This window comes from Mixophyes fleayi, chromosome 6 (assembly GCF_038048845.1).
Source record: "Mixophyes fleayi isolate aMixFle1 chromosome 6, aMixFle1.hap1, whole genome shotgun sequence".
NCBI lineage: Eukaryota > Metazoa > Chordata > Amphibia > Anura > Limnodynastidae > Mixophyes > Mixophyes fleayi.
Window position 1 is genome coordinate 188417742 of NC_134407.1, and position 27287 is coordinate 188445028.

General features: G+C 42.7%; 1 protein-coding gene across 2 annotated transcripts in view; it reads left to right on the plus strand.

The window, feature by feature from the left end:
* Positions 1-27287, plus strand: part of DLGAP4 (DLG associated protein 4) — a 127849-nt gene that overhangs the window by 61035 nt on the left and 39527 nt on the right. For both annotated transcript variants that reach the window (XM_075177623.1, XM_075177624.1), the window contains exons 5-6: positions 5838-5952; positions 14585-15395. In XM_075177623.1, coding sequence (XP_075033724.1) covers positions 5838-5952; positions 14585-15395 — 926 coding nt within the window. The remainder of the gene's footprint in view (positions 1-5837; positions 5953-14584; positions 15396-27287) is intronic.

Below are 27287 nucleotides of genomic sequence, written 5' to 3' on the forward strand. Positions count from 1 at the left end.
GACCAGACCAGATGTCAAAATGGTGTGCTGAATCATCTGCATCATCAATGGGTGTCTTTGAGTTTAGCAAAGAACACAACAGTATATAGAACATTTAGGTAACATTGGCACACAGCGGTAGCTGAATGGAAAAGTGGTGCAAGATGGAATTGTCCTTGGGCCCTCCCATCCACCCTTATGTTGAATCTTAAAAAGGACATGCACACTTTAACAAACCAAGCACTTCAACAACAAGGAGTGCCACTTTTGTGGCTGAAGTGCTTGGTTTGTTTGGGCCCCCACAAAACAACAATTGGCTTAAGACACCTAAGCTAACAGTGCTGTTAATAAACTCTACTGTGGCAAGATGTTGTTGTCATCATCCTCAGCCTCATCCTCACACTCATCAGTGTGTACATCATCCTCACACATTATTAATTCATCACCGCTGGAATCCACCATTACAGAAGTCTCTGTATTTTGATGTAATTGGTGGGAAAGGCCTTCCTCTTGGAAATTGTAGTTCATTTTTATGAACATCATCTTTTCCACATTTTGAGGAAGTAGCCTCCTACTCCAATCGCTGACAAGGTTCCCGGCTGTGCTGAAAACTCTTTCCGAGTACACACTGGAGAGTGGGCAGCTTAGGTAGTGCAAAGCAAGTTGGTACATGGGTCTCCAAATTCCCTTTTTTTCCTGTCTGACTGTCTGATGTGTCTATTTCTATGCTGTCGTTAAAATAATCCTCCACCATCCTTTGGATGTGGATAGTAGGATCAGGTGGAGTTACGGCAGAGGTGTCACGTTTTTTGGTCAATTCTTTTAGACCAGACCAGGGGGTAAATGTATCAATCTGCGGGGTCTTCAACACCCGCGTGTTCAGCCTCTTCCGCGATTAAATTTCAAGCGGCGCTGCATTGTAAAGGGAAGTTAACCCTTTACAATGCAGCGCCGCTTGAAATTTAATCGCGGAAGAGGCTGAACACGCGGGTGTTGAAGAACCCGCAGATTGATACATTTACCCCCAGATGTCAAAATGTTGTGCTGAATCATCTGCATCATCCCTGGGTGTCTTGGGAAATCTAATTTTTTTCCTAGTAGCAGGTAACTGAGAAACTGAAGGAGGAGACGCTGTCTTGTCACCTAACACTTGAGCTGTCATCTTGCTCAGCAGGAGCTCCTTGCATCTCTTGATATCTGGGTCAGTTGGAAACAAAGAGAAGACATAGCTCTTAAACCTAGGATCAAGCACAGTCTCCAAAATGTAGTCATCCGATTTTAAAATCTTGATAACTCTTGGATACTGGCGGAGCGAATAAAGTACTTGTTCTACAAGTCCGACATACTTAGCATAATTGCTTTGTTTCATCTTCTCCTTCAGTTTCTCAAACTGCTTTTCCAAAAGTCTAATTAAGGGAATCAATTGGCTCCAACATAATTAGCGGAATTGTTTTGATTCATTTCCGCTTTCAATTTCTCTTGCTGCTTTTCAAAAAGTCTAGTTAAGGGAATCAGTTGACTGAAGCTAGCAGTGTCTGAACTCACTTCACAGGTGACTACTTTGAATGGTTTCAGCACCTTGCACAACACGGAGAGTATTCTCCACTGCGCTTGACTATAATACATCCCACCTCCCACCTCCTTTCCCAATGTCATGGCTTATGGAGTAAGCATGAATGGCTTTTTGCTTTTCCTCCATCCTCAGAAGCATATACAGGGTGGAATTCCACCTTGTTACCTCCTCTTTCTTCAGATGGTGGCAGGGCAAATTAAATTGCTCTTGTAGCTGCTGCAATCTCCTACATACTGTTGCTGAATAGTGGAAATGTCCAGATATTTTATGGGCCACAGACAGCATCACCTGCACGTCCTTGTCATTTTTTAAAAAGCTCTGCACCACCAAGTTTATTGTGTGAGCAAAACAGGGAATGTGATGGAATTCACCCACCTGTAATGCTCTCACAATATTGGTGGCGTTATCAGAAATGACATATCCTGAGGAGAGTCCAAGCGGGATAAGTCATGTTGCAATGACATCCCTTAGTTTTTGTAAAAGATTGTCAGCTGTATGCCTCTTGGTGAAGCCGGTGATACACAAAGTAGCCTGACTCTGAGAAATGTGACGTACTTGGGTACATACTGCTGCTGTTCCTGCTGATGAAGGCGAATCACCAACCCAGTGGGTTGTCACAGTCATAATCTTTAGTTTGCCCAGTTCCTCTTGTCTACATATCTGTGCTTAAGTGTACAGTGGGTAGAATGGCATTTTGTAGCCCAATAATTAAATTTTTAAGAACCTTCTGGTACAGGTGTGGAATAGCTTTTCTAGTAAAATGGTGTTGTGATGGAATTTGGTAACAGAGATACAAGACCTCAATTAACTGTCTAAAGCCAGCTGCATTAATAGTGGATATTGGACGCAGATCTAATACTAGCCTAGTCCCCATGGCATCTGTGATCCACTTTGCGACTGGGTGACAGCTTTCATACTTGCTTCCTCTTGCAAAGGATTGTTTAACAGTCAATTGTTGTAAACTACTAGTAGTCTTCTTCTTGGTCTGCTTCTGGGATGAAGATCCACCCCCAGCAGCAGCAGCAGCACCGGGACTAACACTCAAGAATTCTTCTGAAGAGTCCTGGATAGGGGAGGAGTCATCTAGCCTTAAAAACTTGAATGCAGGACTAACTCCGATCACTTGTGAGGATATTGATGAGGAAAGTGTTGTGGATGTAGATTGCAGGTGCCGGGATCTAGCTGAGAGAAGGGACCTAGCTGATGCTGGACTGCTTGTTTTTTTTTTCTTTAGCATAAGTTTCAGATTTTCCCAACAGTTTGCCATGAACACACTTCAAATGGCGTAACATGGATGAGGTTCCTAGACGGTTAAGGTCCCTACCTCTACTGACTGTGGCTTTATATATGCTACAAATGGCTAGACAACTGTTGTCAGGATTTGGGTAAAAATAATTCCACACACAAGAGGTGGATTTTTTGGTCTTAGCCCAAGCATGACAATGGCCTTCTTCTTATCACATGCAAGAACTGCTTCCACTGGTGCATGACTTACACAAACAACATCATCCTTATCAACATCATCATTAGCGCCGTCGTCAGCTACACAAATATCCCTCTCACCCTGTTGCAACTCCAAAAGGGCATCTTCAAATTGTGTATCACTGGCTACACTTGGGCTGCTCTTCCACACATCTGCAGAACTGCTGAAAGGAGGCTTCTTTATGGAAACAGTATCAGAAAGGTCAGGATTACACATAGCACTTGTGGATAGATTCTCCTCAGGGATTTGTGTCATTTCTGAATCTGAACATACATTTTCTTCTAATGCTTTACTGTTTTCTTCCAGCTCAACTTTTATACGTAAAAGTATTTGGGCACCACTTTTTGAGTCAGAATGACAAGGTCTTGCTTGGTCATGACTGACCTTACAAGAAGATGCCTCAGTGACAGTTGCAGAACCAGCACTCATAGAGAAAGGCAAAGGCCTAATTCTTTCCTTGCCACTGCGTGTGTAGATTGGCATGTTGGCAATTTTATTTTTTTCTGTAACTTGCCTGGATTACAAGTCTTTTTTCTTTACCAAGGTAAAATGTGTTTTTTTACATTTTTTTCCCTGACTTAAAAACACTATGCACTTTAACATAGGCTTTAGCAGATGACGTAGAGGGATTACTATCATCATGACTGGTGCCAGCAGCTGCTTGGTGCTCCTGGTCTTCTGTGTACTGCTGTGAATCCATTTTGATAACACAGTACAATGTGACTGCAGATTTTGAAGAACACTGACAGCCCTATTATTTCTATTTCAGCAATGACAATTACCAATGGAGAAATGCCACATAGACTGTAGACTGACAACAAAACGGGGACCTCTCCTATTTCTTTGTGAGCAATAATAACACAGTACAATGTGACTGCAGATGTTGAAGAACACTGAAAGCCCTATTATTTTTATTTCGGCAATGACAAAAAGCAAAGGAGCAATGGACCTCTCCTGTTTCTGTGTGAGCTATAACTCAGTAGAATGTCACTGGAGACTTTAAAAAAAACTGCCACCGCTCCTCTGTCTGTTTTAGATATGACACTGCCCAACTGCACTAGAGACTGCCAAGAACCATGCTACCCCTTCTGTGTCTCTCTGTGAAATGGCGCTGGAACGCTGTGGAGGGCAGTATTTATAGAATCCAAAACTGGAAAGATCCGACGACGCAACAATGATGTTTTGCCTAGTTTTCACTTGCGGGCTCAGTACTCGGATCGGCGAAGCTCAGGTGGGCTCGGTTTTTTGAGAGCCAACGAGGCAGGGAAGCGTCCCCGTTGCTAGGCTACAAGGACAGACTAGTGCACAGGTGCACAAGAATACCAGGGAGTGTGAGAGCTGATTATGCCCCGTTGCTAGGCAACGGTATGCTTGCGGCCGGAAGAGGTCAGTCAGCCATCCTCGGCAGCACTGGAACTGCGGGGACAGCGCCTGACAGTTTGATACTGAGTAGTGATGGCAAATAACAGTCATCAAAGGCAGTATAAAGAGGAGGAAATGAACATCTATAAATGCTTCTTTGTACAATGTTTGTGTTTGTAAGTTAGAACAAAGAAGCCCTGGGTTATATAACATCTTTGCTAAATATTTTTTTACAAGCTTGTCAAACTAATTTTTTACTGCATATCTGTTTATTGTGACCTCAACAATCTACATAATTGGTCCATGTACAGTTAGACATATGGTTTTTTTTTTTGAGTAAAATACACATTTCTGTACTCCTCATGCACACCAATAATGCATACGCGTAAGTCCCTTTGCAGATTATGTTGCATTTTACACCAAAGACAATGGTTCCAATGTGACTATAAAGAATATACATTGAAAAATGCCATACATTCTCGCCGTAAATTATCCTTTTAATCCATGTAACCTTATTTACATGTTACCTATATAAAACTCGAACTTCAACAATTTACTTAGTATAAAGGTGTAGCAGGGTTTGTTTATATGAGTATGATCTGGAAATTGTCATGTGTCCTAATGCAGTCATATACACTCAGGTGTATATTTACTAAACTGTGGGTTTGAAAAAGTGGAGATGTTGCCTATAGCAGCCAATCAGATTCCAACTGTCATTTTGTTGAATGCAATAAATACGTGAAAGCTAGAATCTGATTGGTTGCTATAGACAACATCTCCACTTTTTCAAACCCACAGTTTAGTAAATATACCCCTTAGTGTGATGTACTGTTCCGTAAATCCTAATACAACTCATCCTATTGCTCTAGAAAAGTTATTTCTGTAACATTGTATTACCCTACATAAGGGGACTCAGGGTTGTCTTTAAAGAAGAAATACCATTAAAAAGTGAGGTGTGTTTTTTAACTTACATCACTGTGGTAGACTATAAGAAGACTCTTGGTAATTACCATTTTTCCTTGTTTTGTTTCTTCAGGCTGCTATTACTGATAATGTGCTTACAATTCTGCACAGTGTCATGTGGCAGCTATTACTGATAATGTGCTTACAATTCTGCACAGTGTCATGTGACTATCATGGCAACCACAGTCGCATGGTACATTATGTAGTAAAGAGAGAGGCTTTGGTACGCCCCTGAGAGCTGTGAGTCTGTGTGAATGTCAGCCTTATTGGACTCTCCTCCAGAGATATTTTGAAGAGGAGTTAATGATTTGTAGGAGATCAGCTAAGAAAATGACATTTAGATGTATGCTTGAAAGGTACTTGCTATTTAAAGGAAAAAAAATCTTTTTATGTGGTATGGCTGCTTTAAATGTTTATAACGTACCTATGTCAGTCCTGTTTCTTTCTTACTAACGTTTTTTCCTGCTGTTCCCCCAGGAGTCTGGACCGTGTGGACTCCATGGACATCTTGTCTCCCCCTAAGTTCCCGAGCTGGGATGAGGATTACAATCAGTTGACTGAGAGTGTAACAGAGGAGAGCAGTCTGTGCCAGGTAAGGAGAGAGTTCTATCTCTGTGAGGGAAAGTACAACTTGAGAAAATGCCAAGCAGCAGCATTGGAATAAAAGTCAGACTGATCATTTAATATGGAGTGTAGCCTTCCTGTTTTTAAGTTTCTGTATTGTTACTATGGTACTATGCTGACCAAACACTGTACTGCTTTTGTATTTCTGAATGTAATTTTCAGTATATACAACTTTTTAATTAGCAACATCATCTCATGTACCTCAACCCAGGATTAAAGAAGTGGGTGGACATAGAAAACGCGCTGACTACAGATGCACCTATGCACCACCTTCCATGTCTCCCCAGAACTTGCAGACCCACCTCGGCATACAAGTGTCCCTCTATTTTCTTCACATTAATCACATGGGACCTGGTTAACAAACACCACGCGTTAGCCCCCTACCCGTCTCCCCTGACGCTCACTTGGACTCATCCATTGTTTCCGCCAGTGGTGGAGATCACAGATAATTGACCGCTTCCTACACATTATGCGGAAAACAGCCCCTGCATCATACAAAGAAATTTGGATAAAATGCCACCCTCCTCCCGCCACACAATTCCAATACATACAAATTAAAAATTTTAGACAATCCCAATCCCGATCTACACAACTCTGCATATTCTCCTCCTTTGAACGAAAATGCTTACACTCTGCTGGGCGCAGAGACAACATATCAATTTTGTATTGCATGCTTACTGCAACATCTAACTAAATACTCGAACCTCACGAATAAGCATGGCAGCGTGACCTCGGATCTCACTGGGCAGCAACGAGTGGTCCATCATCCGCGCACTTACAGCTAAGGTCTCCATTAATGCGGGTGTACAGGAAAATTGTTACAAAATATATACACATTGGTACCTGGTTCCAGGAAAACGTCATCATATATACCTATCAGTGGGAGACCGATGTTGGCGTCTTTGTGGAGCTCAGGGCACTTTCTTGCACATTTAGTGGGAATGCCCTATTAAACAGACCTTTTGGGATCTCACCCTGGCTTTAGCTCACCAAGCAACTGGTATTAGAGTCCCCAAGATACCTGTACAGATACTACTTAACCAACCCATCCCTGGGGTCGACAAGGCCACCAACTGGTTAATAGCACATATATGGCAGGCGTCCAAATTGCTTATTGCACGTGCATGGAAACAAACTACGTCACCCTCGAAGACAGAACTACTTAATCGCATTTGGTTTGTTTCCTCCACGGAATATATCACCGCCCTTCTGAATGATACCGTGCCCAAATTCCCGGAGGTGTGGACGTCGTGGCTCCACACACATCACGCCCCAGTAACTGGGATTACCTGAGCGAAACACTGCCGTGTATACCCCCCCCCCACTACTCCCTGACTCCCCCCCCCCCACACTGTAAAACATATAACCACTGCTCCATCCTAATTGTTTCATTTATCCTCTGTACATGAGCCTGTCCTCTTCTTTTATCTGTTATTCCCACTTGATTACCACATTGCTGTAGCAAGTTAGGTTACTCTACGTTACCTGTTTGAACTCTTGTACCATGAGCAACATGCTGTTGAACTGAAAGTATGTTTGTAAACTCATGTAAACTATTTTTGAGGTTTCAAAATAAATAGTTAAAAAAAAACTAAGACTTTTTTCAACGTAATTGTAGAAAATGAATACTATTGTATGAGCTTGAAGTGCCTGTTCCCTGTTATTATTTGCCACTTGAAAACACAATAGGTGTGTGTTAGAACTTCCCTGTTCTCTATGTCACAAATGAACATTTCCTCTTTCATTAATACAATGGTATTAGAATGGTTTTAAACACCTTCTTCAAATGTCAGAATTGATACAATGTTATTTTTTAATTCTGCCTGCCATTTTTTAATATCCTATACGGAACAGGTTTATTTATTCATTTGTCATTGGAATACACTGCAAGACCCCCTAATCTAAATATCAAATATATGCAGCAAGCAAGGGTGTGACAATAGCCATAGCAGCAGCTATGGTAAAATTCAGGTCCTAAAAGCTAATGGCATGTATTTTAGCCTCTCCCTTTCACAGTCTTTTCCTGGAAAACAGCATAGAAGTGCAGAATAGCCTAGACAAACACAACTGTCACAGAGAGTTGTTGTGTGGGAAGGCAAAGTCATCATCATCATCAGCTATTATATAGCGCCACTAATTCCGCAGCACTGTACAGAGAACTCACTCACATCAGCCCCTGCCCCATTGGAGCTTACAGTCTAAATTCCGTAACATACATACACACAGACCGAGAGAGACTGAAGTCAATTTTAATAGCAGCCAATTAACCTACTAGTAAGTTCTTGGAATGTAAATATGTATATAAATATAATGTAAATACACTCTTGATACATGGGACAAAATTTAGCAGTAAATAGAAATCAGGGGGATGCACCTCTCTTAATTTGGCGACACCCTCTGTTTCCTCCAGTGAACTCGGCTAAATTTGCCAACCCGTGGAATCAAAAGGGAATTTTTGTTCAAGTACAATTTTCACCATCCTCCTTTGAGGATCTTTGTGAAAGAAACCAAATACTCCACTCAGTACATTTTCATCCAAACTCGGCTAAGACATCTTTCACAACTTGGAAACCTCTGCGATTACTCAGTAGGAAGAAGAGGGATAATTTCAATATTCTATCAATTGATTCTGGCATATTATATAATTTGGGTCATGGGATCTTCATGGGATCTAGCTGGGAGTCTCTCTAAGCGGGAATGGTTCACTATCAGGAAGAAAATTGCTAAATGTTCTATCAATGTGGCTATTAGAGAAAATGTATACCAGATATATACCAGATTGTATTTGTCCCCCACTAAAATATATAGGGGTTGAGAACAAGGCGGCCCGAGCACTATTACCATTACAACGGTAATTTCAATGCACATTTTTGCTCGCAGCTCAAAAATCAGTGGAGAAAAGGATGTGTGATGTCATACACTGTGTGTGCTGTCATACATTGTGTGTGATGTTATACACAGTCCAGGGACTGGGAGCTGCTGACAGCTGTCAGCTCATTTCCTCCCCCTTGACATTTCCCACACCCCCTGAATTTGCGAGTGCGCCACCTGCTGGTAGAAAAAAAAATTAACAGACTGTGGAGCCCGGGGCCGCCCAGGCAGACTGGGACCCAGTAATTTGTACCCACTTCACCCCCTCTCAGCACCCCTGCCAATACCTATGTGGAATATTAATTCTCAAAAGAACGTAGGTCAGGTACTGTAAAGACATGTTCATGTATTGGTGATATAACCAGAGGTGGACACAGGTGCAGATAGGCCTGTTAAGAGTTGTATCTATTTCAGGTACCCGACCTCTGATGCAACAATCCGTGTTGATGATGATGAGTCCTGGCAGCCATAAACTACTTGTGCATGCTGGACGCTTATAGCACTACAAGTGTTAGCAAAGTCATGGCTTACAGACAGTGCTAGCACTTGTAGAACTACAGCTATTAGTATGTCCTGGCATCCAGGGCATGCTGGGTCCAGTAGTGCCACATCAAAAATATATTTAAATAAAGACTCACCCAAACTCTCATTTACCAATTTATTTAAAGCCTTAATCCATGGGGATCCTCTTCTTTCTTCAGGCTTTTAATCTACAGAGAAGAACATAAAACATATGGACAATTGGGACTGCTCATTGACCAGGAAGCTTGTCAGCAACTAACCAATGCAGAACAGCTTTGCTCTGATTGGTCAAGGAGCGAGAAAGCCACTCTGATTGGTTAGTAGCGTCTCTACCCCACGTGGGATCTAACCGCAAGGAACTTCATTGATACTGTAATAAAGAGGCTCATTAATAAAATGTATCAATGAAACTCATTGGTTGTGTCTTTTGCAGGGGGGGGCACACTGTACATCCCCCCACAATAGCAGCAACCAGCCCCGTCTACGTTGATGATCAAGTTGAGAGCAATATTTATTTCTCTCTACCCAACGCCGCTCCATGAGTTGGCTAACAGAATATTGGCGCTTTGCGCAGCCATGTTTTTTAGCCTAGATAGGTAGTTTAGATAGATATAAATTCCTGACATACAAAGGCTAGGCTAATATACATGGGCAAGCTAAGCACCCATATGACAGGTATGCTGCATATGTTATACACTTAGGTCAAGGACCTTGCAGTGTTTTCTGAAAAAAATAAAAAAAATAAAAAGCATTCTATTTGGAATATCAAAGAATACTATTAGTAATTTATTGAATTATGACATTTAAATGATTTATAAATTGTCTTAACACCATTGTAATAATTAGAGATGTCGACTGACCCCCGTGTTCTGGTTTTGGTTTTGGTTTTGGATCTGGATTAACTTCATGTTTTGGTTTTGGCAAAACCGCCCTAGTGTATTTTGGTTTTGGATCTGGATTTTTTAGAAAAATAGCTAAAATATATTGTTCCTACATTATTATTAACCTCAATAACACTAATTTCCAGTCATTTGCAGTCAATTTTGACCACCTCACAGGTCACAATATTATTTTCATACACTTTCAAACTAAGACTGCAGCAGTTCTTGCACGTGATAAGAAGAAGGCCATTGTCATGCCTGGGCATAAGACCAAAAAATCCACCTCTTATGTGTGGAATTATTTTTACCCAAATTCTGACAACAGTTGTCTAGCCATTTGCAGCATTGTAAAGCCACAGTCAGTAGAGGTAGGGACCTTAACCATCTAGGAACCTCATCCATGTTACGCCATTTGAAGTGAGTTCATGACAAGCTGTTGGGAAAATCTGAAACTTATGCTAATGGAAAAAAAAACAAGCAATCCAGCATCAGCTAGGTCCCTTCTCTTAGCTAGATCCTGGCACCTGCAATCTATACCCACAACACTTTCCTCATCAATATCCTCACTAGTGATCAGAGTTAGTCCTACATTCAAGTTTTTAAGGCTAGATGACTCCTCCACTATCCTGGTTTCCTCAGAAGAATCCTTGAGCGTTAGTACCACTGCTGCTGCTGGGGTGGATCTTCATCCCAGAAGCAGACCAAGAAGAAGACTACTAGTAGTTTACAACAATTGACTGTTAAACAATCCTTTGCAAGAGGAAGCAAGTATGAAAGCTGTCACCCAGTCGCAAAGCAGATCACAGACGCCATTACGACTGTGCTAGTATTAGATCTGCGTCCAATATCCACTATTAATGCAGTTGGTTTTAGACAGTTAATTGAGGTCTTGTGTCCATGTTACCAAATTCCATCATGACACCATTTTACTAGAAAAGCTATTCCTCACCTCTACCAGAAGGTTTGTAAAAATTTAATATTTGGGCTACAAAATGCCATTCTACCCACTGTACACTTAACTAACAGCTACTCTGTGTATCACCGGCTTCACTAAGAGGCATATTATTATTATTATTATTATTTTTATTATTAGTATTATTATTATTATCGTAGATTTGTAAGGCACCACAGTGCTCCACAGCACCGTACAGTAGGGAAGACAAGGACATACATAAAACAGGACATACGTAAAACAAGCACAGATAAGGCAGACAAAATTAATGGAGACATGAAAACAAAGGTATGGAGGGCCCTGCTCATTAGAGAGCTCACATTCTAAAGGGAAAAGGGCACAGCTGAAACAAGAGGAGCGAGTGTGGCTCAGAGTGGAGATTGGGATGGTTGTGAGGGTAGATTAGTGTGAATAGTGTTATCGAGGATAAGTTCACCTCTAAAATAGAGAAGGGTTTTCGAAGAACATCAAAAGATTTGAAGTCTGTGGGAAAGTCTGATTGAGCGTGGTAGGGAATTCCATAAGTGGGAAGCAGCACGGGAGAAGTCTTGAAGGCGGGAGTGAGAGGTGGTTATCAGAGACGAGACAAGGCGCAGGTCAGAGGTAATACCGCTGACAACCTGTTTGAAAATCTAAGGGATGTCATTGCAACATGGCTTATCCTGCTTGGACTCTCCTGAGGATATGTGATTTCTGATAACGCCACCAATATTGTTAGAGCATTACAGGTGGGGGGAATTCCATCACATTCCCTGTTTTTGCTCCCACAATCAACTTGGTGGTACAGAACTTTTTTAAAAATGACAATGACATGCAGGAGATGCTCTCTGTGTCCCGAAATATTTAGGGTAATTTTCGGGATTCTGCACCAGCATGTAGGAGAATGCAGCAGCTGCAGTGAGAATGTCCAGCGCAGTGGAGAATACTTTCCGTGTTGTGCAAGGTGCTGAAACCACTCGAAGTAGTCACCTGTGAAGAGAGTGCAGACACTGTTAGCTTCAGTCAACTGATTCCCTTAACTAGACTTTTTGAAAAGCAGCAAGGGAAATTGAAGGCGGAAATAAATCAAAGCAATTCCGCTAATTATGTTGGACTTGTAGATTAAGTACTTTATTCGCGTCGCCAGGATCCAAGAGTTATCAACATCATTACATTTTGGCAACTGTGCTTGATCCTAGGTTTAAGAGCTATGTCTTTTCTTTCTTTCCAACTGGCTCAAATCTCAAGAGATGCAATGAGCTCCTGGTCAGCAAGTTCAAGCGCAAGTGGTACATGATACAATGACGTCTCATCCTTCAGTTTCTCTGGAAATCGCTGCTAGGAAAAAACTTAGCTTTCCCAAGTAACCCAGTGGTGCAGATGAGTCTGCACAACATTTTGACATTTGGGGGTAAATGTATCAAGCTGAGAATTTTCCGGCGGGTTTGAAAAGTGGAGATGTTGCCAATAGCAACCAATCAGATTCTAGCTATCATTTTGAAGAATGTACAAAATAAATGAAAGCTAGAATCTGATTGGTTTTTCAAACCCGCCGGAAAACTCTCAGCTTGATACATTTACCCTTGGTCTGATCTAAAAGAACTGCCCAAAAATCGTGACAGCTCTTCCGTAAAATGAACTACAAATTCCATGAGGAAGGCCATTACCGGCAATTACATCAAAGTACACAGACTTCTGTGATGGTGGATTCCATCGTGGATGAATTAGTATTGTTTGAGGATGATGTACACACTGATGAGTGTGAATATGATGACAGTGTAGATTGCAGGTGCTGAGATCTAGCTGAGAGAAGGGAGCTAGCTGATGCTGATATGCTTGGTAATATTTTGGGTAGAATGGCATGTTGGCAATTTTCTGTTTTTCTACAGTAAAAAATTTTTTCTTTTTCCCTGACTTAAAACCACTATGCACTTGAACATAGACTTTAGCACATAAGGTAGAGGGATTAAAATCATCATGACTGAGATTGGAGAGTGACAAGAACAATGCCACTGCTCCTGTTTCCGTATGAGCTATGGCACAGTAGAATGTCACTGGAGACTTTTAAGAACACTGACAGCCTTATTATTACAATTTCTGTTTAAGCACTGAACCCTGCCACCTCTCCTGTTTCTGAATGAGCTATGGTACAGTAAAATGTAACTGCAGATTTAGACCAAGCCTGCCTGCCCTAGTATTTGGATTTCAGCTATAACAATTAGCAATGGAGCAATGGAGCTCTCCTCTTTGTGTGTTACCTATATAACACCATACAATTTGACTGCAAATTTAGAAGACCAAGCCTGCCAGTCCTAGTATTTGTATTTCAGCAATGACAATTAGCAATGGAGCTCTCCTCTTTGTGTGTTACCTATATAACACTGTACATTATGGACTGCAGATTTAGAAGACCAAGCCTGTCAGACCTATTATTAATTCTATTTCAGCAATGACAATTAGCAATGGAGCTCTCCTGAATGTCACTGTAGACTTTAAAGAACACTGCTACCCCCTCCTCTTTCTATTCTACCTATGACGTTGCCCAACTGCTCTACAGACTGTGCTACCCCTTTTGTGTCGCTCTGTGAGATCGCCGTTGAGGGCGGTACTTATAGAATCCAAAACTCCCGAGATCCGACGACGTAACGATGACGTTTTGTCTTGTTTTCAATTCCAAAAGCTGGCGAAAGTACCTCGGCACTCGGATCTGCTAAGTTCGAGTGTGTTCGGTTCTCGGAATCGAGCCTGAGCATCTCTAGTAATAATGAAACAGGAAACGTAGAGGAAGAGAAGAGAGTTCTAACAGAGACCTTTTGTTCTTTTGTCTGTGTTTCTATAGTGCAAATTAATAACACTAGGGGGAGTATTCAATTACAATTCGCGGCCGAGATTGCTGCGCTTATAATGCGTCATTACGGTAGCGCAATATCGGGGATTTCTGTGCGCACCCGAAATCCACAATGTTGCGTTATCAGGACCCGTGCGGCCATGCGTAATCGCAGCCGCGAATCGTAATTGAATATGCCCCTAGAAATTCATTTAAAAAAAATTGTTGTATTTTTAAACATTTACACTTTCTTTTCAAACAAGTCTTAATTATGTTGCAAGAAAACATAAAATTAATTTTTTTCAAGCAAAATTGTCCTCAGCGCATAATTCCAGTTTTGTGTCCTTTAATTGTTTCAGTCATTTAAATGATCAGGTATGAAAAAAAGAATGTAAAGTTGTGACCTTTGGTGTGAAAAACGCCCTGTGCCAATGACTGTTATAATTCACCCACACATGTACAGTATGAATATATCTCTTATAATGGCACTTGAGTTGGTGCTATTAATGGCAGAATAGGTGTTTAAGTGGTTGAATAATAAAATTCCCTTATTTCTCTACCCACATAGGATACTGAACCACGCTGCCTCCTACAGTACCAAACGCAAGAAATAGAAGAGCAGAGGGAAAGGTACCAGCTATGCCAAGTGGCAGAGGAGCAGAGGGATCGGTACCCATTGTGTCAGGTTCCAGAAGAGCCAATAGAAAGATATACTATATGCCAAGTTCCAGAGGAACCTCGGGAAAGATTCCAGCTTTGTCAAGTAGAGGAAGAAGAGAGAGAACGATATTCACTGTGTCAGGTGCCTGAGGAACAAAGAGAGAGGTACCCTTTGTGTCAGGTGCCTGAGGAGCCGAGAGAGAGGTACCCTTTGTGTCAGGTGCCTGAGGAGCCGAGAGAGAGGTACCCTTTGTGTCAGGTGCCTGAGGAGCCGAGAGAGAGGTACCCTTTGTGTCAGGTGCCTGAGGAGCCGAGAGAGAGGTACCCTTTGTGTCAGGTGCCTGAGGAGCCGAGAGAGAGGTACCCTTTGTGTCAGGTGCCTGAGGAGCCAAGAGAGAGGTACCCTTTGTGCCAGGTGCCTGAGGAGCAGAGGGAGCGTTACCCCCTGTCTCAAGTCCCCGAAGAGGAGTGTGTACGGTACCCAATGGCTGTGGAAGAAAAGAGAGAGCGTTACCCCTTGGTTCAGGCTGTGTTTGGGAACCCTGAACTATCCCAAACTGAAGCTTTTGACCTCCACCTGCCCAATTACTTCCGCTCACGCAGCCACAGCTACCTCCGTGCCATTCAGGCCGGCTGCTCCCAAGATGACGACACTACATCCCTACAGTCCATGTCACCCCCCTTACCAATCACCAGCCGGACCCTCCCCAGGCACATCGGTGAGTTAACAATAGCAGGACCAGTGCTTTTACAGAGCTTGCAGAGCCTCACATTGCATTAGACACATCATCACCAAAGTTTGTCATGTATCTCCACCTAAACCAGGGATGGGCAATTTCTATACTCCGGTTATAGCTGGGCTACATGTGCCAGAATGGCTGAGTATTAGGTTGATATAGCGTATTAGCAGTTGGTATGCTATATGTTGCCCATTCCTCTTCACAACTCACTCTAATCTTGCCTGGCTCCACAGGTACTGCAGATAAAATTTTCACAATGCTTCATAAAGTATCACCCTCCTATAACGTCATAAGACACCACCATTTGCCCATTGTAGACCATTCTATTACTTCCTACTGCAGCCATCGTAAACGTTATACCAGGTAATCACTCTATAGAACTCCTGCCATTGTTCCATATGACCATCCTGTCAGTCTCCACCTACAGTGACATTTTTCTGAAGCCTTTTGTTCTCAAGTTGGAATGTGAAAAAATGTGAACCTAATTTTTCATTCTCCAATCCACTACCCCTCTCTTCAACCCAAGTGAAAAAAACTGAATCATCCCTGTGCATTGATTCTTAGCTACATCCACACAAACGCTCATTTTTGTTCTAAAATGTTGCTTTTTTAAATTTATTTTGTCTTTCTTTTGTGTTATATATGCGTTCTTGGGAGATCACAATCTTCCCCACAGGAATGTACTAAAATGCTGGGTAGTGTTTATGTGTGGTTTTTGCATTTCTTACTGCTTTAGAGTTGAAAGTGCTAGTGAAACAGTCAATTAAAGGAACTATTCATACATTTATTAGAAAAATCAATGCATGCTGCAAACATTTTACGTATACACAACCTCATTATAAGTGCCATGCTGCGTGCAAAGTGCTTTTTAAGTACGTAAATTGCTTGTATTGTTGGTGGCTTTTCTGAAAACACATTGAAAACAATGCTTTCACAAATGGGAAACAATTCCCTATAACAATCATTGCGCTACCTCATTGAAAGTCTGCAATTCAGCAAACGTGTTGCCATATTTCAATATTTGTACTAGTGTTAATTAGAGAAACTAAAACTATACAATATAATGAATAACTACTGGCGTGTATGGTTCTTCTTGATATGTAAACCAATGTGTGTGACATGCTTTTTTGGTGCCGTTTATCCCTTAAAGGACCAATACAATATTCTGGAGTTGTATAAAATAAAGTATTATGATGGTAATACTGAAAGGATATCTCTTCCCCCGTCAAATGACCGGGAAGCAAGTCAGGAGAGTAGTAGTAGTTATCACTTGACTGAGCGGTGCTCCTCCGTTCTGAAGAGTCAGAGCTCTGCCCAGTAGACAACTACTTTACTAACATTTTTTTTCATAAGTCAACCAGATAGAGACACTCTTACACTGCCGTATAAGGAGACTATCTCATTTCACCTCTTTGGGGCACAGCCTATGGCAGCTTCCGCATACCAGTCTATTAAAATATTTAGGGAAAATAGGTAGATGTATTTAAGCCTTATTTTGTGAGTATTTTTCACTTCATGGTGACCATCACTTTTTTTTTTTTAAGTGTTTAATTACTGCTCACATGCAGTAGGAAAGCTTCATGGAAACCAGAATATCTTATACATTATAATGTACAGGGAAATGTAGGGCTTAAAACATATTGTTTGGCTCAAAGATCCAGGTGTAATCAAACCCTCGACTCAGAGCCAGAACTAGCAAGCTGTGGGCCCTGGTGCAGGGAAGCGGGAAGGAGGGAACCGGGGTCCACAGCTCGCTAGGTCCCCATGGAGCAGGCCCCATTATCTTCATGGTCCCCGGTGCACCCCACTTGCTGCACCAATGGTAATTCCGCCACTGCCTCGACTACCCTTCAGACTCATTTGGACAAGTTTAGTGAGTGTTGAGTTTAAATTTATCAATGGGTGAAAAGCACTTTTGCTGTTCGGAAGGTCTTGTTTTTGTTTCACCCTATATATTTGGAGCTTGCCACCAGCATGGGGAACCTATTTATCACGTATAGTGGTGCTGCTCGTTCCGCTGCTATCTCTGTTCTTCCTAACAGAAGGTAACCACTGACAAGATAATTTATTGATTAAATAAATATTTTTTTAGGGCAGGTCATTTTGAAATAAATAAGGCTTTTACCCCGTGCCCAGAAAAAAAATATTTTATGGGGGAAAATTGTAAAGGCCGGTGGATATAGTACAATTTATATATATATAAATCTAGCACTATATTTTTATGTATAAAAGTTTATTTTTTTAAAGCTTTTACTTTACGCAGCGGTAATAAAGAGAATTATACCTATTTACAGCAGCAAATTTAGACTCAATGCTTATAAAACACCAGAGCCATCATTTTCCCTGACCTTTGTGCATTTACAAAGAAATTATATTTCAGCCATAAGGCACCGTAAAACTTAATATCAATGATTTGCTAATCATCTTTTTTATCAATTAGGAGTTAAAAATACTTTCCGCTAATGTACACTAAGTTAAAAAGTATAAAGTGTGTAACACTGTTGGTTAACTATGAAAACCATTATGCATGAGCTGTTTTGTAACTTCATTGGTGTTCGGTATGTTATGGCATAGAATAGTGCTGAGTTGGTAAATATTTGTAAATATTTTTGTGTAGCATTGCCAAAATTTACAATAACAAGTAATTGTCCCCTGCATGTTTGTTATGACTGCCAATTATTTTGCCAAGAAAAACAGGAGAGATTTCATATGAGTATGGATTTAGATGGCTGATCTTATAATTCTAGAATCCTGGGAACTTTTACTTGGGCTTCTAAGTCAAATAAATTCACGGTAGCTAAGTGTTTAGCACTTCTGCTTTACAGCACTGGTGTCATGAGTTTAATTCCCAACCATGGCCTTATCTGTGAGGAGTTTGTATGTTCTCCCCGTGTTTGCGTGTGTTTCTTCCAGGTGCTCCGGTTTCCTCCCACACTCCAAAAACATACCGGTAGGTTAATTGGCTGCTATCAAATTGACCCTAGTCTGTGTGTGTGTTAGGGAATTTAGACTGTAAGCCCCAATGGGGCAGGGACTGATGTGAGTGAGTTCTCTGTACAGCGCTGTGGAATTAGTGGCGATATATAAATAAATGATAATAATAATAATATCGTCCTAGGAATGGTGTGTACTGTAAACTGACCCTTTTTGTTTCTTTTAAGACCCCTCTTTCGCGCCCAGGGACATAATGTATACTCACTGGGCCCATAGCATAATTTGTTCTGGAGGCGGTCCTAAATTATTGCCCTCTGTGCTTAATTTGGGCGGGGTCTCACTGTACATGCTGTGTCATTCTGACGCAATTAGTTCACATGTGCAAATGGGTCATGTTGGAACGACTGCATTCTTCTGCAGTTATGTGAACTAATTGCAATAGAGGGGATCTGGTTTTCACAGCAGCGCTCACATCTGCTGCTCCATGTGGAAAAGCTCTCTGTGCAGAGTAGCGGTGACTTCCACTGATGATGTCACCAGTTCTCTTCACAGACCACCCGCATCATGGAGCAGCGGTGTGAGTAGTGCAGCACTCTGACCCCTCCTCCATCATACACCGCAACCGGGTAAGAGCTGTAGTCAGGAGCCAAGTAGCAACAACATGAAATCAATATCTCCCACATTTAATACTGAGGTCCCACAGTGCATAATTATCCCCTTCAATATATTACATAAATAGCCCCACTAAATTACATGAATACCTCTGCATTACATTAATACCCCCCACTTACTCCCACATACATTAATAGCAGACATATTTCATTACTAGCATCCACATTACTTTAGTATTTACACTACATTACATTAATGCTCCCACTTCATTAAATTGATACCGACATCCCCCCACACACACATTATATTAACAGTGCCAGGCTGCTGTACACACCACTACTATTGGGGGCACACCCCTCTGTCTGCCTCCTGTATGGTCTATGCATATGATGGGAGCCAGCACCTGCCTCAAGTGTGGTGAAGGATGGAGGGGCAGCTAGCCCACACATTGAGGAGAGGGACCATCAGGGAGTAAAGCTGATCAGACCCCTGCCCTCACTTGCTGGCTGTGCAGCCTGTCAGCCTAAGCATCTTGATGTAGGCCAACAGACAAGGAGCTCAGCCAGTCAGGGCAGGGAGCTGATCCCTGCTGTCAGCAGTGGAAAGTTTAATACAGTAGCTAGCTACTGGGGAGGTGCCAGCCACCTGGAAGGACCCCCGACGTCAGGGTTCCACGGCACACAAGAATAGGGATAAGACTTGATCTCTGGGTACTCAGAGATGGCGGAGTATTCACTTCCACTTGTGGAAAATTAAAAGGCTCTGTGCTCTGTACACAGACATAGATTGTCACTGTAAATAATGTAATAATGCAATCTGAAATCTCACTTCTAATCTAGGCGCACTAATATACGGTGCGTCCGTGTTCCTATTCCTCAGCATGGAGCACCCCTGATCCGCCTAGCTCTTCACATCAACACTGCTACCTTGGTCTGCTAGTACATGTGCTTACCCATAAACCAGATATAAGTATGAAAGAGTAGACACTTGAATTTGGTTGGTCAATTTGTCACCTTTGACTAAACTAACCGACGATTGAACTGTGTGTGTTTCTAAATGATCAACATAAAACCACATCAGATTTGTTACGTAATAACTTTCACAAATTTTTGTGAATGCTTCATGAACTTATCAACACTAAGGGCTAGATTTACTAAGCTGCGGGTTTTAACAAATGGAGATGTTGCCAATAGCAACCAATCAGATTCTAGCTGTCATTTTGTAGAATGTACTAAATAAATGAAAACTAAAATCTGATTGGTTGCTATAGGCAACATCTCCACTTTTTCAAACCCGCAGTTTAGTAAATCTAGCCCTAAGTATATTTCAAAAGCTGTGCAATGTATGAAGGAAATCATATTACTACATACATTACTGAACATCATGGGGCCAATCCTGAATAGCATGGACACAATAATTGATCAGAAAACATATTACTTTCATATATCTTAACTTCTATCATGTTAATGCTAATTTTACATATATATTTCTTCAGCGTTCATAAAAAAACAGCTGGCTTGACTTTTCTTCAGTTCGGAATTATATATAACCATTGATAGAAGAAAGAAATATTACCTCAAATATTATTTTTACCATAGCTGCTTGCCTCTAGGGGGTAAGTGAATTAAGCAGCGTTTTTTGCAAATCGCAATATTCAGCGATTCTGCAGGGAAAATTTAAACCGGCAATGTCTTGAAAGGCAAGTTTTGCCTTCAATTCTACCAACTTGGCACCTAGAACATACTACACTACAGTCTGATTTCACATTTGAGCTCACCCAGTGTGGTACAGGGGCATGTAATCCCGGAAACTATATGATTTGTATAATAATGCAAAGCATGTACTGTCACAGATAAGGAGATATTGAGCTCTGTGTATTTACTAAGGGCTGTGATCCTGATAATCATATTGTGCCAGAACAGAGTGTATATGGTTGTAGCTGATGCATTTATTTAATTCATTTTTTCAAAAAACAATTAGCTAGTTTTCTAAAGCAGATTATTTCCTTTTAAGTAGTTCTGCTAATACGGTTGCTGCCCAGCAGGAATATCCCTGGCATAAATCCTAAATCCAATATTCAGACTGGGGGAAAATGTATCAAGCTGAGAGTTTTTCGGCGGGTTTGAAAAAGTGGAGATGTTGCCTATAGCAACCAATCAGATTCTAGCTGTCATTTTGTAGAATGTACTAACTAAATGATAGCTAGAGCCTGATTGGTTTTTCAAACCCGCCGAAAATCTCTCAGCTTGATACATTTACCCCTTTAGACATTTACAATTCTTTGGCTGGAACTTTCACTATCCCTGACTTGTACCTGCTAAGTCTGACTGTGACAGGAGTTCATCAAGCCTATTTTCTGACGCCACCTATGACCCCAGGATTCCCATCATCCCTTAAGTAGATATTTCAGAGAGGTGAAGAGCCGCATTGACACTGCTTCTCCTGAGGAGCCCACTGGCAGAGAGGGGATGGAGGCTTTCGTGGCATGAGATATCCTATCATTTCTATGCTATATGTGGCTATTATATGTGGACATCTAAAACCAAGGGTCATCTTTATCAAAGGGCAAATGGATATTTTTGCCAGTTATCAAGCTTTTTTTAGTACAACAAAAAATTCACTGCCAATAGCAAATGCCTAATTAATAAGTATCAAAGCAGTACAAATGCGTCACAAATACTTGTCCTGTTATCTCAGGATGCCGATAACAATAGAAAATCACTATTATTTAAATTTCAACGTTGAAAACATTTTAAATAGTTTTAATTTATTTTCAATATTTTTTTATCTATTTTTACATATTTCTTTTGAAAGTTTCTGGGGTTTCAATTTTTACTGCATATGCACAAGTCGGTTTACCGTACTAAGCAGTGATTAAAAAAAAATCCTTAAGGGCCCAAATGTACATTTTGGCACTCACTAAAGGAGTGAGTGCCGTAGAGAGCCGGGGCTAAACCCACGTGCGTTAAAGCTTAAAAATTGGCGTAAACTGAACTTTGGAGAGAGGGGCCCCATTGGCATGAACCAACCAGTGCTCCGTCCCCTGGGGTCTGACCCTAGCTAATCGGGAACATAACACTACTAGACAAATGTACGGGTCCTCCTGGACCGCTATGGAAATCCACTGACTCTGCCCCACTGGGCAGTTTTGAACTTAAGCAGTTTGCAAGAAAGCTGGTTAACATTAATGATCATGTGCCCAGCCAGCAAAGTGTCCCCTTCAGCATGCTTCAACTGCGCCAGTAATTCGCTCACTCAAACCGCCCCAAAGAATGCTAGCAAAAAAGCTGTACTAAATAAAAGGTTCATAATCATTGATTAAAACAGCAAGAGCACCAGGCAATTGCCGCAGAATCCTGGCGTTAACCAGTCTCCTAGTGTCCTCACTCACCGGGCGCATCCTAGCCCACCCCTTGATAGCCTTAGAGAGCAAAAACCCTTTCAGAAAATCCGTCCACCCATACAGGCGGGCCACAAAAGATATGCCTGTCAAGGAGGCAGTCATGGACATCTTAGTAATGCCCTCCTGGTACTTGACCCAGATAAAAACAAGCATGTTGTTGCTCTGACCTGCGTCGTGCAGACTTCGCAACTCCAAGAAATGGACCCACTGCTGCCAGGCTGCTCGATAAGCTCTCCTTTGACCAAAGCTCGACCACTATGACTACGGGGAACAGCTCCAGTACTAGCAGCCTATTCACCAAACCAGTGCGATGCCAACGAGCGGCACACCATTCCCTGTGAACATAAGCCCAGACACCCATGAACTCCAAGGCATCTGTGTGCAAATCATACTGGCCATTGGAAAGCTGCGAAGTAGGCCAAATGCGAACACCAGTGAAATTCATCAGGAATTGCAACCACATCCGCAGGTCACTCTTGATCTCGCCCAACAAGGACAGTTGGACGTGGGGTTGTGTAAAACCAGCGGTAGCCATCTGCAGCTTCCTGCAAAAGGACCTCCCCATCGGATTGATGCGGCATGTGAAATTAAAGGAGCCCAGGAGTGACTAAAACTGACGCAACTGAATCGTACAAGAAGCTTGAGCCAGGTGAATCAATGGCACCAGCTTAGTCACCTTATCCACAGGCAGGTGACAAAGACAAGCTAGGGTGTCAATCTCAATGCCCAGGAAAGACAAACAGGGTGAGGAGCCTTCCGTCTTGATGTGTGCCATTGGGACACCCATGACGGAAAATAAGGCCTGGGCCCGCGAACAATGTGTCTGCACACACCGCAAATCCTGCCGGCCCTATAAATAAGAAAACGTTTAGATAGTGAGCGATACCCACATGTGCTGTTCTGCTTGTACACACCAATGCAGGAAAGAGCTGAAGTTTGCAAAAGAAGCGCAAGAGTGTGAACAACCCATTGGGAGTCACCTATATAAAACCTGTCTGACAAATGGAAACCCATGAAACGGAAAGAATCCAGATGCAAGGGCAGCAGGCAAAACGCGGATTTAATGTCCAGCTTGGCCAACAGAGCCCCAGTGCCAGAAGACCTAACTAAATCCAAAGCCTCCGTGAATGACTGATAACTGCTAACCAAGCTATGGCACGGATCTATAGCATCATTCACAGAGGCCCTGGGGGATGTGAAAGATTCTGTATCAGGCTAAATTTACCATCTTTTTGGGAACTACACCTATTGGTGACAAAATAAAATCTAAAAGAGGGGGAGATGGAAAAGGGCCAACCATTCGGTCCAGGGTAACCTCCGGGCGAAACTTTTCGCCAACACTTCAGGAAAGACATAAGCGGAATGCAAATTCCTTGCTGCGGCCTGTTAGGAACCCCTCCAGCCAGTACAGCAAAACCCGGAGTCTACTCCGAAAGTCAGGTGTTCACTGTTGCCCCTAGTGGTGGGGACAGACTTGGCTGCAGACAAATAGAGGGTCGTGAGATGCGTACCGGCTGGGGTGAACCCAGGAAGGCAGAGTGAAGTCCAAGCAAGGGTCGAGGGCCGGCAGCAGACAACGTATCCAGAGAACAAGCCGAGGTCAGAGGTCACAGGCAATACGGCAGCGTCAGTATCCAGGCAATAGGTCAAGGGTCACAAGCGTTCAAACGAAGTCAGTATCCAGGCAAGGGTCAGTAACGGTAATCAAACAAGGAATCAGCAAGAACTGAGGCAGAATACAAGCAGGGTAGTTTGCATGAAGCAGGAACTATAACCGGCAGTGAGTCCCAGCCTGGGACCAGCTCTGAAGGGTGCAGGAGGAGTCTAAATCCCATAGCACCTCCAGTAGAAAAGGCCATGAAGAACTGGGGGAGCGGGGCGTGCCCAACACTAAAACCAGGCTGGACACGGGGTGCACGACCTACATCCCCACGTCATGCAGGGGGGGGGGCATGGGGGTTGACGCTGGCCACTACTGGGGACAAAAGAGCCATGGGAATCCTGTGAATAAAGGCAAGGGGAGGGGTGAGTATAATGAGGAACTGGCATGACTGATGGGGAGTGACAAGGGGGGTTGGCGGGCAAGGAAGGGCAAAATAAGGGGTAGGGCTTGACCTGCCCGCCAGTGGTACCAGCTTGGGTACCAGCTTGGGGTGGGGAGGTGCTAAACCGACAACCAGGGGATGGGTGGGTTTGTTGGATGCACCCCCCTTATATCATGGCTGTGTGACCTGCATTGAAGAGGGGGTGGTGACAGTGGCAGGCTCCAACCCCTGGTTAGACTGCCAGCTCCTGGGGAGGAATATACCACCGGCCCCCCATCTTGGATGAACTGGGGGGGGACTTCAGTGTTGAGGGACTCAATAACACCTAATGTGCGGTGGACGGCCAACCAGGGGTGGGGAGAAAAATGGCACCCTCTCCCTGTTGCCCGTTATCTGTGTGTAGCAGCCACAGTCGTGAGCATGTGCCGTCAGCATATCCATCGAGACCAGGGAGCGACCGCAGCGGCCAGAGCTCCCATGGAGCTCCAGTCAGGCTAATCAGGCCTAAAGATGTCAATGGGGGAACGGAAGCGAGAAATTGTGAAGTGGGGCACAGCGCTGTGGGCGAGGCATGTGGACTGGGAGAAGTCAATAGGGGGAGTAGAAATATGGGAAGCGGACAGTGGGAAAGAAAGAGGGAGGGAGGGGGAGGGAGGGAAAAAGCCCAGTGGACTGGTGAGGAGAAAATAAAAGAAAAGGTGGAAGAGAAAACAAAGAACAATAGAGGACAAAGTAAATAAGGATAAATCAGAGACGGTACCAAAAAGGGGACAGCAAAGACCAAGAAATTACAAGCAATATAACTAGACAGGGACCCTGCCCTGTGTATACTATGGGCTGGAAAATCTCAGCAGACTTAACCCCTAATAGGTAAGTGAATGACTCCTGCACAAACATACGCGTTTAAATGTGTTTGGCTTATGGCCTCTCTTGTTAAAATCTTCGGCTGCGCGTTTCATGTGCCGCACTACTGGACAATTGTATGTTGTTATCGATATGTTATGGGGCTTATTTAAAGTTGGACGTACATCAGTATTTGTGACAAGAATATATGCATTTCCATACTGGGCATGCACAAAACAAAGGCATCAGTATCTAAGTTTCTGCGTATCTTAGACTTTCAGGCCCTTATGCCTGGAGAGGCAGAACAGGGACAAGTCATACCTCCCAACTGTCAATATTTTGGCTGAATGGACCAATTTGCAGGCTACAAAGGGGCGGGGCCTAATGGGACAGTGGATGGTGTTGAAAAACATGAACCATTTGTGGTCGAAGGTTGGTCCCAATTGGGTGGAGTTTGGGTGGGGCAGGGGTGGGGCTTGTTTTGACCCATTTTTGGGATTCTGAATGTTGGAAGCTATGAACAAGTAATCATTAGTGGAGTACAGTAAGGTGTCTTCACGTTCCCCTGGGGTTGCGTCTTAATTAGTCATGCATACGTTCCCGAGGTACTGGAGGGCTATAGTAAAGATACACAATGTTGATGGCCATCTGCAGCACTATCTAGCAGATTCTGATTGGTAGCTTGCGCATAGTTGCCAATTTTTCAGATCTCCCCTCTGGGAGGGGAGATCTCGCTGCCGATTCCTGGAGGTGTAGTCATGTGGGTCGCATCATTAGGCCCTCAGCTGTCCATCATTAGGCCCTCAGCCTATTGCAGCAGGGGGCGGGGCCAAAATGATGCATTCCATCTGACCATTGCCTCAGGACCCTGTGCATCGCTACGGTAAGCCCCGATTCAGTCCACTTCACTAATGAAGTGGGTAGAATGCGGGATGTTTCCCTGCTCTTCCAGGAGTCAGGGAATATGGAGCATATAACAGCGAATATGGAGGGTTATGTATTACATTTTATATGGAGAATGTGACTTTCTTATTTATTAATAACACTGCGAAGACACTATGCCCTCCTGTGTATATGATACTTTGTTACATTATTATATTGTATTGTATACAAATAGGGTCATATACTGCAAACACTGTCAAGCCGCATCTCTACCCTAACGCTAGGCGTAACTATACACATCTGTATGCTTGACGTATGCCTGACACAAGAATACTACAGGCATGGAGAGGGACATATCTGGAAATACGTGTCACACAATATACACACGTAAGTAACCATTTTTTTCGTCAGAATCTTTATGCCTATATGTTTATATTATAAGCTTGCCAGCAGATTTTTTTAAGCAAATGATATGTAGCTTGACCTTATCTGCATTTTAAGATGGATGTTTATAAACATTCAGTCAGAGACTTATATCTTCTATTTATATCATCCATTACGTATGGTGGGCGGTAATGTTTTTCTAACAAAGGTGTCAACCCTATCTGCTAATGTTGCAGCATTCCTGCTAATACCTGCAAATGTAAGACGAATGAGTTGTCCATTTAAATTCTGACTCTTTCATTCTATTCTCTGATCCTCCCTAACGGAGTCATCTCTCCTCTTGGTCCCGTCATCATTCCTGCCTTTGTATTCCCGTAAATTGCACCATGAAGGTCCCTCTTCTGCTCTGTACTGAAAAGGTAGATTTTCTTCCTGAAGCCTGAACTGCCTGCTGTACCAGCTAATGTGGGCAGCTTCTTGCTTCTTCTTGTTCTGCTTCACAATAAGATAAAGTGACAGTTAAACAATGATCGTTTTCATTGGTCAGTGACAGTGATCCCTGTGGCCTTGTGACATACACTTTTAAAGGGTAAGTTGCGAGTAGCGCTTAGACTTAACAACACTGACAAGTTAAAAATTAGTCCATACTTAGACCACGAAACACAGCTCAAAGCACATTAAAGCACAGGGCCTGATTAAGGGCTCTGGCTGCCCTATCTTAATACACTTGTAGCTCCCCCACCAAAAAAAAAAAAAAAAAAAAAAAAA